Source organism: Narcine bancroftii, chromosome 8 (genome assembly GCF_036971445.1).
Source record: "Narcine bancroftii isolate sNarBan1 chromosome 8, sNarBan1.hap1, whole genome shotgun sequence".
NCBI lineage: Eukaryota > Metazoa > Chordata > Chondrichthyes > Torpediniformes > Narcinidae > Narcine > Narcine bancroftii.
The window spans coordinates 66,661,761-66,674,253 of record NC_091476.1 but is presented as its reverse complement, the minus strand read 5'-3'; the positions used below and the strand labels follow the sequence as shown (position 1 = coordinate 66,674,253).

Sequence of the window (12,493 nt, the reverse complement as noted above, 5' to 3'; positions counted from 1 at the left end):
TTACCGTCTCACACAGTGACACAGCCGGACAGGACACTAACCCCCATCCCTCACACCATTCCCACATTTCCCTTCTTTGGGACAGATACTCCGGTGCTACATTTAGAACCATAGGCAGCTCAGAAACAGGCCCTTCAGTCCTTCTAGTCTGTTACAAATCAGAATGTATTGTCATGAGCTTGTCACAAAATTCATCGTTTTACGGCAGTATCACAGTGCAAACATTTATATAAACTAACGTAAAAAATAAATAAAAAATAGTGCAAGAAAAAGTCAGTGTCTTTGGTTAATTGATCATTCAGGAATCTGATGACAGAGGGGAAGAAGCTGTGCTTGTAGCAGAGTGAAGCAGGTATGGCCTGGGGGATGGGGGTCTTTGAGGATAGAGACTGCTTTTTAAAGACACCACCTCATGTGATGTCCTCGACGGAGTGGAGTCTGGTGCCTGTGGTGTTGCAGGCCGAGTTAACAACCTTCTGGAGTTTATTCCTTGTCCTGAGAGTTAGCGTCTCCATCCCAGGCAGTGATGCAACCAGCCACGGTACACCTGTAGAAGTTTACAAGAGTCTTTGGTGAGATAACGAATCTCCTTGAACTCCTCACAAAGTTTTGCCGCTGGCGAACCTTTCTCCTGATTGCATCGCATCCAGGACTGATTTCCAATTTAATGTCAGAGTACATACATGACATCATGTACATCCCTGAGATTCCTTTTCCCTGTGGGCGCAGCAGAATGTCCATTAACTGGATGTGCAAAAAATAAACTACACAGCGTGAACGTGTAAAGAAAGAACTGTAAACAGATAATGAAATGTGAACAAACTGATTGCAATACAGAGAGAACAAAAAGAGAATCAATAAACTGCACAAGTCCTTAAATGAGTCCCTGAATGAGTTTGTGTTGAGGAGACTGATGGTGAAGGGGCAGCCGCTGTTGAACCTGGTGGTGCGAATCTTGTGGCATCTAAACCCCTTTCCTGATGGCAGCAGCGAGAACAGAGCTTGGTGGTGTACATTCTCGATGATCACTGCTGCTCTCCAAAACCTGCTCCCCTCCTCATAGATGTTCTCCATGGTATCCAGGGACGTTACGAGCAAGGAGGGCGCCTCTTCTCGCAAACGCCACGACCCCCGAACGAAACGGCCGTCCGAACCACACACGACTCGGGACCACACGACGGGTCGGATGGACATCTGAGGTTGAGGGCGCAGCCACTGCAGCTCTCACACTGCAATGGGCTGCACCAATTAATGAACAGCGACTTCTCTCTGACTTCCGCCTCGTGAACAGTTTCCGGATGCATTCATCAATAAAGCAACCAGCGTATTAAGGCCACGGTGGCACTTCTACTGCGTTTGACCGGGGGGGGGGGGGGGGTGGTGTAGTAATATACATTGTTACACTGCATTCCAAAGAAAGAGACGCATTGTTCACCGCATTCCAAGGAAAGAGATACATTGTTACACCGCGTTCTACAGGCTGAGACAGTGCTCTCTCGGAAGCCAACCTCCTAGGTAAGACCTTCCCGCGGTACCGTGGGCATTCGTGAATACCCTTTGGGAGAGCGATGTCAGTCTGAATGGCTGAAGTGGTGGACATGCGTGCTGACAGGGAAGGTGGAGGGGGTGAGGGCTTGTGTCATTGGCTGGTGTCATTTGCAGTGTAGGGGGTGCGCTATTGTGAGTTGACTGTCCCACCCGAACTCGAGTCTCCTCAAAGTTTAGGGTGTTCCCCCCCACCTCCCCTCTCACTGTTGCTGCTCTTCATTAACAATAGCATCCTTTGAGACTGTAATGTATGGCTTTTGCAGGTTGGACTTCAGAATCATGAACGTGTCACGAAATTCGTTGTTTTGCGGCAGGCAAACAGTGCAGACATTTATATAAACCTCCTGTCTGTGGGTTCATGCTCCCACCTGCCGACATTGTGCTCGCCCCTTGACCAAGGGGCTCAAGCCCGAAACGTCGGTTCTGTATCTTTATCTTTACTATATAAAGACCACTGCTTGACCTGCTGAGTTTCTCCAGAACGTTGTGTTTTAACTTCAAACCACGATGTCTGCAAAACTTCCATGTTTTACCCCCATCTGAAATCTGAGTTAGGTTCCCGACGGCCACTCAGCCTATCAGGCCTAAGCCTGTCGCTCAATAGCAAGGTCACACTTTCTCTAGCTGTAACCTCGTCCCTAGATTCCAGGTGAAACTTTCAACCCCCCCCCCCCCACCCCCCCATCTTAGTGGTAATTAATCTCCATCCACCTTAAAAATATTTAGAGTGTTGTTCGGGTTCGTGTGGATCCCACAGGTTAAGAACCAGACCAAAGTGCAGATACAAAGCACACGTTTATTTCAGGGATGGAATTGAGACAACAGGGTCAATATGTCAAGCAAACTTCTACACATACACAATATGCAGGGGGTAGATATACACTTTTGGATGATGGGGGGGGGGTGGAACCGACAGAAACTGGAGAAGTTACAAGAGCATACACATTCAACATTTAGATCAAGGTGATATTATGTGCCCCCACCCCTTGGACTCGGCTCTGCTACCTGGCCTCGAGACTCACCCCAACCCAGTAAAAAAGATGATACTTGCATGCCACGAAGAGTCCAAAGAGGCAGAACAAAGGGGCACATGGTCCTCTATAGTTCTGGGGGCAAAGCTGGGGGGCCAATCATAAGGGTCAGTGTGGGGCCTGTTGGTTGCTGTGGCCAATGGTTCGAAGCCAAGAGCAGGGGCTCAGCAGGGGTGAACTGAGGTGATTCACCTGGGCCAACTGGGGGAAGGCCAGGGCTGATTCTGGACGGGCTACCTGGAATCCAGCAACTGGAGGTGGGACAATCGCAAGGGTCACCTTGATGGCTTGGGGTGAAACCTTGACCTTGATTGGCAGGTAGTATGTCCTCTGAACGGGAGCACAGCAGCGCCACCCGGTGATGGATGCTGCCTCTCCATTACAGGTCCTTTGGCCCCACCTGCCACACTGGTCCTACCTGCCTGCATTTCACCCACATCCTGTCCTATCCATCCTAATTCGATTATTTTTTATTGTCGTGGTAATAAAATGGAAAATGTGATATTGCTCAAAATTTCCTTGAGTTGACCATAAGGCAGACAGAGATTCGCCATCAGCAGAAATTACAGTCCGAGAAAGAGATGGTTCTCTGAATGGAAAGGGAATGGGAGGTGGAGGAAAGAAGATGAAGGGTTAAGGAAAAATAGAGAGAGATGGAGTAGGGGGTCTCACAGTAATGAAGGCAAATGTCCCCACCCACACTAGTCTCATCTGCCTATATCCCTCCAAACCCGTACGATCCATGTAAACGTCCAAATGTCCCCACCCACACTGGTCCCATACCCCTTCAAACCCATCCAATCCATGTATCCATCCAATCCATGTATCCATCCAATCCATGTATCCATCCAATCCATGTATCCATCCAATCCATGTATCCATCCAAATGTCCCCACCCACATGGATCCAACCTGCCCGATTCCCTCCAAACCCATACGATCCATGTATCCATCCAAATGTCCCACCCACACTGGTCCCATCTGCCCATACCCCTCCAAACCCATCCAATCCATGTATCCATCCAAATGTCCCCACCCACATGGGTCCCACCTGCCCATATCCCTCCAAATCCATCCGATCCATGTATCCGTCCAAATGTCCCCACCCACACTGGTCCCACCTGCCCATACCCCTCCAAACCATGTATCCATCCAAATGTGTCCCCACCCACATGGGTCCCACCTGCCTATGTTTGGCCCGTATCCCTCAACACTCATCTTATCCATGTTTCCAACCAATTTTTTCTTAAACACTACAATGGTACAACAGGAAAGTCTGCTGACCCTGTAATTGTTGCGCAATTCACAAACACGCTGAGGAATCTCGGCAGGTCCTACGGCATCCACAGGAAGCAAAGGGTGACCAACATTTTGGGCCTGGGCCCTTTGTCAAGGGATGAGCAAAAAGCAGGCAGGCTCCTGAAGTTGGGGGGGGGGGATTGTGGAGGGAAGAGTGGGCAGGGGGAGGAGCACAGGCAAGAGGGTGTCGGTGGATATGGGTAGGAGGGGCAGGAGACAAAAGCTGAGCAATGATAGAGAGAGGGGATAGGTCTCTGAATGAAGAGGGAAAGGGTTGGGGAGCTGGAGGAAATGAGAAAGAGAGATCGAGATGGGAAAAGGTCTCACAGAAACTGGAGACCTTATTTCTGTCTGGTTGTAGGGGGCCCAGATGGAGTACGAGGCATTGTTCCTCGGTCTGGTGGTGCATGAAGCGGACACGTCAGTGTCAGCACGGGAGCAGGGTGGAGAATTGAAAGGGGGAAGGGTCGGCCACTGGGAGATCCGTGTCGTCGGGAAGGCGCTCAACGAAGCCATGGACCCCACCTCCTGCGACGGCCCGTTCCGTATGCCCGCCACAGCATGCGTCAGTTGGGTTTCTGTTACCCAACATCTCGGGGGATGAAATGACCCTTGAATGCCCCCCCAAAATAAAGACACCCGAAGAACAAAAAGGGGGGCCACCCTATAGGCCAGATATGAGAAGAGTGACCTTAAAATTTTACTCAAAATCTTTGGAGTCATTGATAGAGCATAACAGAGAGGGGAAAAATGGCAGGACCTAAACTTCAGGGAACAGATACAAGCTAAAACTGTGACATTCAGCTCTTTCCCCCACCCCCCCCAACTTCACCTTAAACCCATAGCCCCTGACATTACCTTTGGAGCAGATTGAAAAGATCTCAGAGAAGAAAATGTTTTTTTGCTTCCTTTCTTAAATCCCTTATTTTGAAGTCTGACACCCCCCCCCCCCAATCCAGGCACAGGATCTTGTGCATTGCAATCGGCCCCTCCCACCCTTGTAAACCTTGGGTGGGGGGGGGGGCAGTCCGTTGAACCTCTCCTCTGTCGAACCACACCCAGGTAAAGGTTGGGGTGAATCTTCCAAATCACTGGTGGTGGTGGGCTCCCTCACATTTCGGTGAGCGACGCTGTCACAGTGAAATCCGGGTCGGGGTCAGCAATGTCTCCTGGCGTGGAAACTCCTGTCACCCCTCGCCCCCCCCACCATTAGTAACTGAGTGGAAGGCTTCTTAAAAAAATTTCTCCTTTTCCTTTAATGACGACTTAATTCTCAAAAAAGTTATCAATATGGGTTCACATATACTAATTCCTACAAGATTATAGCTGAAAATTTGACCAAAGCAGCGACTGTAAAATCCCCGGCAGCAACAAAAACAACAGCGCTTCCTGTTTCCATGGGCAGTCGGAACTGCGCGGTTTGAAGTGTTGTCATTATCAGGTAATAACGACGGCTCTTACCCAGAGGTTCAAAAAGTAAATGGGCATCAAGTTTTAGCCTCGTAGGTCTATTGATACGTGGAAGTCGGGCTGACGAGAAATGTTTTTATTAGAACGATCGATAGGGATATTTTTATTAAAAAATAATACATTTCCGCTGAAACACTGCATGGAAATGTTATAGACAGTCATTTTGGTGTCACCCCTTCCCCCGATGGTGTCACCCGGTACGGTCCGCGCCCCCTCCCCCTGGACGCCAGTGGCCAGGGTGAAACACTGGGTGGGACGGTAACTTCTCCACTTAAGAAACTGCAGAGAGTAAAATATGGAGGTCTGCAGGCGCCATGATTGTCATAGAAATGCGCAGTAAATGGCAGGGGAACCCAGCCGGTCTCGCGGCACCCAGAGGAGGGGTAAAGAAGTATCTCACTCAGCTGTATCAGGCCCGAGGGGTGAGCAGGAGGTATCAAGCAGCTTAATTAAAGGAAGGGGAGGGGTAAGTCCAGACCAGCAGATGAAGGGGTGTTCATTGGACGTGGTAAGAGGAGAGGAGAGAATTGATTTTGGCTCTGTGAAAGAAGACAGAGGGAAAAGGGAAGAGTGAGAGAGAGACAGAGCAGGGGGAAGAAGGGGGGTGGTGTTTAACGGAATCCGGAGAAGTTGACGTTAATGCTGACCGGTTGGAGGATGCCCAGTCAGAAGATGAGGTGCTGTTCCTCCGATTTGCGAGTGGTCTCAGTCTGGCAGCGTGGGAGACCACGGGGGCAGGCATGCTCGCGAGGGGAATTGAACTGGGAGATCCCCCTATTGCGGCGGACAGCGCCGAGGTGCTCCACCAAGTCCACATCATGTCTCTCTGATGCAGAGGAGATCACGGTGGGAGCACCGGACACAGTAGACTACAGATTCACAAGTGAGCTCTTGGAAGGACCAGTCGGCCCCCCCCCCCCACCCCCCGGAATGGTGGAGAACTGTTCAGTCCATCACACGCAACCCCACTCCATCCACAGCTCCCGCAGCCTTGGAAAAGCCACCAATGTCAAAGCCACCTTCTCCACACTTTCCCCCCGCCCCCCCCCCCCCCCCCCGCACAATAGAAAGAGCCAAGACTGGACATGAAACAACATGATGCTGGTGAAACTCAGCCGGTCCTCTATGTAGCAAAGATAAAGATACATCACTGACGTTTTGGGCTTGAGCCCTTCGTCAAAGTACAGGCAAGACTTCGGCGGGCGCCAGAACCAAACGGTGGGGGAGGGAGGGGGAACACGGCCCCAGAGGCAGGAGGTCATAGGTGGAGAAGGGAGGGAGGGCACAGTAGCAGACTGGGGAAGTGGGGGGGGGTGGGTGGCTCTGTGAATGGAGAAGGAAGGGGTTGGAGAGCAGGGGAGGGAAGAAGACAAAGGGACGGGGAAGGGGAGCGGGCTAGCAGACATGGGAGAAGTTGACGTTAATGCCGTCCGGCTGGAAGGTGCCCAGACAGAAAATTAGGTGCTGCTCCTCCAATTTACGGGTGGTCTCGGTTTGACAGTGCATAAGGCCATGGACAGATATGTTAGAGGACATACCTGACATCACATACAACCCCGAGATTCCTTTTCCTTGCAGGCTAGGCAGAATGACCACTAATTGGTAGTGCAAAAAATAAACCGTACACAGAGTAAACAAATAAAGAACTGAAAACCGGTAATAAATTTAAACAAACTAACGGTGCAATACAGAGACAACAAAATCAATAAAGTGCACAAGTCCTTAAATGAGTCCCTGATTGAGTTTGTCATTGAGGAGTCTAATGGTGGATGTGTAGCCACTGTTTCCGAACCTGGTGGGTGAGCTACAGAAAGCTCAACCTTCCGCAGGAGCACTATGGCCGGCTGCATCACAGTCGCTGCAGAGAAATGGGTGAAGAGGATCACTGGGGTCTCCCATCCCCCATCAACGTGATCAACCGGGAGGAGGAGTCACGTGATGGAGTAGTAGCCGGACGGTGAACTCCAGCCCTCTCCAGAAAAGTCGGGAAAAACGAGAAAACACAAAGGCACAGAAATAAAAGTTACAGAAAAGTGAGTATAAAGGTGGAAAGAAGATGGCGACAAAAAAAGAAAAATCGAAAGCAACGGTAAGAAGAGAGGAAGAGAAGACAAAGGAGGAAAAAGGTGAAGGCCTTACCTGTCCGAAGAGGCCCGCTGCGGAGAGAGAAACCCGCTCCCTCAGGTTGGTAAATAATGGACTACAAAAGTGGCTCGCTGAGCCGAGTAAAAGTGCGCAACCGCGAATGAAAAAAAACACACCGACGGGAGGGGGGACCAGCTGGGGAGTCGATCTCCACAGCCGGCAACGACAGCTGCAGAACACCTGCAGCAAGAAGAGACCACAGAAGACAATAGAAACAAGAAAGAAGAGGAGGAAAGGGCAACAAAGAAACAACAGATGGTCAACCCAGAGGAAGAAGAAGAGGAAGAGTATGGTGAAATAGAAGAAGAAAAGAAAGGCAAGGTAAAGGATATACTTGCTCTTATTAAAGGATACATGGAGTCATTTAAAGAATGGCAAACACAGGAATTTAAGGATTTAAGAAAAAGAATAAACAACACAGAAGAGAAAATAAATAAAATGGAGATGACCTTAACAGAAATGGGAAAGAAAATGGACAAGATGGAAGAGCGGGCAGTAGCAGCAGAAATGGAGGTAAAAGACTTAAAAAAGAAATTGGAGAAATCTAATAAAAAAACTAAAGAGACACAAGAACTACTAGCTCAAAAAATAGATACAATGGAAAACCATAACAGAAGAAATAACATAAAGATAGTGGGCCTTAAGGAAGATGAAGAAGGCAAGAATATGAGGGAGTTTATAAAAGAGTGGATCCCTAAGCCTGGAAGTCAGCCTGAAGAAAACTGAGGTCCTCCATCAGCCAGCTCCCCACCATGACTACCAGCCCCCCCACATCTCCATCGGGCACACAAAACTCAAAACGGTCAACCAGTTTACCTATCTCGGCTGCACCATTTCATCAGATGCAAGGATCGACAATGAGATAGACAACAGACTCGCCAAGGCAAATAGCGCCTTTGGAAGACTACACAAAAGAGTCTGGAAAAACAACCAACTGAAAAACCTCACAAAGATAAGCGTATACAGAGCCGTTGTCATTACCCACACTCCTGTTCGGCTCCGAATCATGGGTCCTCTACCGGCACCACCTACGGCTCCTAGAGCGCTTCCACCAGCGTTGTCTCCGCTCCATCCTCAACATCCATTGGAGCGCTTACACCCCTAACGTTGAAGTACTCGAGATGGCAGAGGTCGACAGCATCGAGTCCACGCTGCTGAAGATCCAGCTGCGCTGGATGGGTCACGTCTCCAGAATGGAGGACCATCGCCTTCCCAAGATCGTATTATATGGCGAGCTCTCCACTGGCCACCGTGACAGAGGTGCACCAAAGAAAAGGTACAAGGACTGCCTAAAGAAATCTCTTGGTGCCTGCCACATTGACCACCGCCAGTGGGCTGATAACGCCTCAAACCGTGCATCTTGGCGCCTCACAGTTTGGCGGGCAGCAACCTCCTTTGAAGAAGACCGCAGAGCCCACCTCACTGACAAAAGGCAAAGGAGGAAAAACCCAACACCCAACCCGAACCAACCAATTTTCCCTTGCAACCGCTGCAATCGTGTCTGCCTGTCCCGCATCGGACTTGTCAGCCACAAACGAGCCTGCAGCTGACGTGGACTTTTTACCCCCTCCATAAATCTTCGTCCGCGAAGCCAAGCCAAAGAAAAAAAGGATCCCTAAGACCCTAGGATGTCCAGAACTACAGCAAGAATTGGAAATAGAAAGGGCACATAGAGTATTGGCCTCTAAACCACAACCACAACAAAAACCAAGATCTATTGTAGTAAAATTCCTAAGATATACTACAAGAGAAAAGGTACTGGAGAAGACAATGGAAAAAGTAAGAGAGGGCAACAAACCACTGGAGTATAAAGGGCAAAAAATCTTCATTTATCCAGATATAAGTTTTGAACTCCTAAAGAAGAGAAAAGAGTTCAATACAGCAAAGGCGATTTTATGGAAGAAAGGGTATAAATTTATACTAAAGCATCCAGCGGTATTGAAAATATTTATGCCAGGACAACAAAACAGACTATTCTCGGATCCAGAAGAAGCACGAAAATTTGCAGAACAATTACAAAAATAGACTGAGGGAGGAAGACGGGTAATGAGAGTTAAAATGATCATGATTGATATGTATGTGGGTAAAGACAAAAATAGACTGAGGGATGAAGACGGGTAATGAGAGTAAAAATGATCACGATTGATATGTATGCGGGTAAAGAGGTATAAGAGTGAATAGAGACAATGAGCATACATGAATGTATCTGTACTTAGAGGAAAATATAGATAGTATAGACAAGAATTAATAAGGGAAGGTAATGGAATAGAGAGAATAAGGAGGGAATTAAAAGAGTGACCTTTGTGACATATGAAAAGTGAAACCTTTTCTGGGGGAGGCGGGGTGGGGGGAAATAGCGGTCACTGCAAAATCAGTTGACGCTTGCGAGTGGATTCGCAAATCCAAATGGAGAGGGGAGATGTGGTTGTCCGACAAGGGATAAAGGACAACTCAGGAGGGGAAGGGGAGATTGGGGATAAATAAGATAGAAATAGGAGAATAAGGAAAATGTTGGATGTTGTAGGAATGTTGTCTTATAAAGAGTTGAAAATAAGAAAACAGAAATGGAAAAGGAGGAAAGGTAATGATGGAAAAACGGAAAGAGAAGATAAACAAATATAAAAGGGCTATGCTGAACTATATGTCTAAATATTAATGGAATACATAACCAAATTAAAAGGAAGAAACTACCAAATTTAAATGAATAAATGTATTCCATTAGAAAAAATAACATATTGGTTAAGAAATAATATTGAAATATTCGAACAAGTATAGGAGCCTTACATTAAATACAATAGCGAAAACCTACCGGGGACAAACATTACCTAAGTTGATGGAAGGAGAAGGAAAGAAAAGAATGGACTCAGTAGAATTTCTGGTGTAATTTTGTTGAATGACAACATTGTCTGACTGGCTTAATGCAACCTAGATTGTATACCTAAAATGGATGAGAGGGGGGGGGTGGGGGGGTGGTTTGGGAGGAAAGGGGGGGGGAGAAAAAGTCACTGTATATGTGTGAAAAAGAAATAGTGTATATCATGGCTAATGTGATTTATGGTGTGAAAAATAAAAAAAATAATTAAAAAAAAAAACGTGATCAACCGGGACCGTTGTCTGAAGAGGGCGCGCAAAATAATCAAGGATCTGTCCCTGCACAAGGCTTCTCCAAGCCAGTGCCATCAGGCCAAGGCCAAGGAACGCGTTCTTCCCTGGGCAGGGAAAACACTGAACGACCAAAGGAACCACTAGCACTGACCCTCCGAGACTCTCGTATTCATGAAACATTTATTTGAATAGATGAAATATTTGTCCTGCATGTGTATCATTTGTCTGTATGTATGTTATGTCTGGGTGTGCGATGGTGTGTTTTGCACCGGAAAACGCTGTTTTGTCGGGTTGTACTTGTACAATAAAATTGAATTGCTGATGGTGGAGAGGTAGCCGCTGTTCCTGAACCTGCTGGTGCGAGTCTTGTGGCACTGATACCTCTTTCCTGATGGCAGCAGCGAGAACAGAGCATGTGCTGGGTGGTGTGGGGTCCTTGATAATTGCTTCTGCTCTCTGATGGCAGTGTTCCCCGTAGATGTTCACGATAGTGGGGAGGGTTTTGTCCGTGATGTCCTGGGCTGTTGTCCACTACCATTTGCAGGGCTTTGCACTCGGGGGTGTTAGTGCCCCCGTACCAGACAGTGATGCAGGCTGTAGAAATTTCCGTTGTCATACCGAACCTCCGCTAAATCTGCTTCCATTTGCTTGTAGCTCAGCATCGCCACCACCCCCCCCCCCCCCACTCAACCACCTCCCAATGTCGTCCAGGCACGGAGATGGACCCAGACATTTCCATCCTCTTCCAAGGTGAGCTGACACAGGAGCAGGTGCGGGCTGAGCTCTCCCCCGCCTACAACCGGCGCACCATCCCCGCGCATGAACGGAAGATCGCCAGCATCTGGGAGCAGCGTCGGCAGAAGAACCCCCGACTCTTCAATGGGTCCAAGTTCCGCTTTCACTCAGCTGAGCTGCGCGGCGGGGCCCTGGCCCTCAGGCTGGGCCTGACCTGCTACCGGGACTACTTGGGGACCAACTGGGCGGCAGAGGCCCCCTGGCTGCGGCGGCAGGGCCTGGCAGATGGCGGCAACAGTCAAGCCTACCTGGCCGAGCCCCTGGGGGTGGGGGCCATGGTGCTCACAGCAGACCGCTGCTTTGTGTTCCTCAGGAGGAGCGAGGAGGTGGCTGAGGCCGCGGGTCTGGTGGATATTCCAGGAGGGCACCCAGAACCTAAGGTTTGCAACTTCCTGTAGTTAGTAGTGATGAGCCTGTAGTCCACACCGACACTGGCCCCTGCCCCTGGGCCTGAGGCCGCTACCCGTGTACCATACCCACCAACACATCAACACTGGGACCTGCCCCTGGTACATATAGTTAGTAGTGATGGGCCAGTAGGCCCACTGACCTAGGGCCCTGCCAATGGACCTCTGGTCCTTACCCATGCATCATACCCACCAACCCATCAACACTCGGCCCTGCTGCTGGGCCTGAGGCCCCTACCCATGTATCAGACCCATCAACCCACCAACACTGGGCCCTGCCCCTGGAATGTAAAGTTAGTAGTGATGCCACAACCTCTCCCCTATCGCAACCTCCACCTCCCTATTCCCGCCCCTCTTTCCCTATCCATACCCCTCTCTCTCCCCCATTCTTCCTATCCCCATCTCCACCTCCTATTCCCACCCCCACTTCCCTATCCCCACCCACCACTATCACAACCCCTCTCCCCTATCCCCACCCCTCCTCTCCCCTATCCCCACCCCACCTCTCCCCTATCCCCACGCCTCCTCTCCCCTATCCCCACGCCTCCTCTCCCCTATCCCCACGCCTCCTCTCCCCTATCCCCACGCCTCCTCTCCCCTATCCCCACCCCTCCTCTCCCCTATCCCCACGCCTCCTCTCCCCTATCCCCACCCCTCCTCTCCCCTATCCCCACCCCTCCTCTCCCCTATCCCA

At 49.6% G+C, this 12,493-nt stretch overlaps 1 protein-coding gene across 1 annotated transcript in view; it reads left to right on the top strand.

Moving 5' to 3' along the window:
* The first annotated feature begins 1,275 nt into the window (after positions 1–1,275).
* Positions 1,276–12,493, top strand: part of nudt22 (nudix (nucleoside diphosphate linked moiety X)-type motif 22) — a 17,432-nt gene continuing 6,214 nt past the window's right edge. Inside the window, exons 1-2 of the mRNA XM_069893937.1 lie at positions 1,276–1,515; positions 11,252–11,771. Of these exons, the coding sequence (XP_069750038.1) occupies positions 11,317–11,771 (455 nt within the window). The 5' untranslated portion in view covers positions 1,276–1,515; positions 11,252–11,316. The remainder of the gene's footprint in view (positions 1,516–11,251; positions 11,772–12,493) is intronic.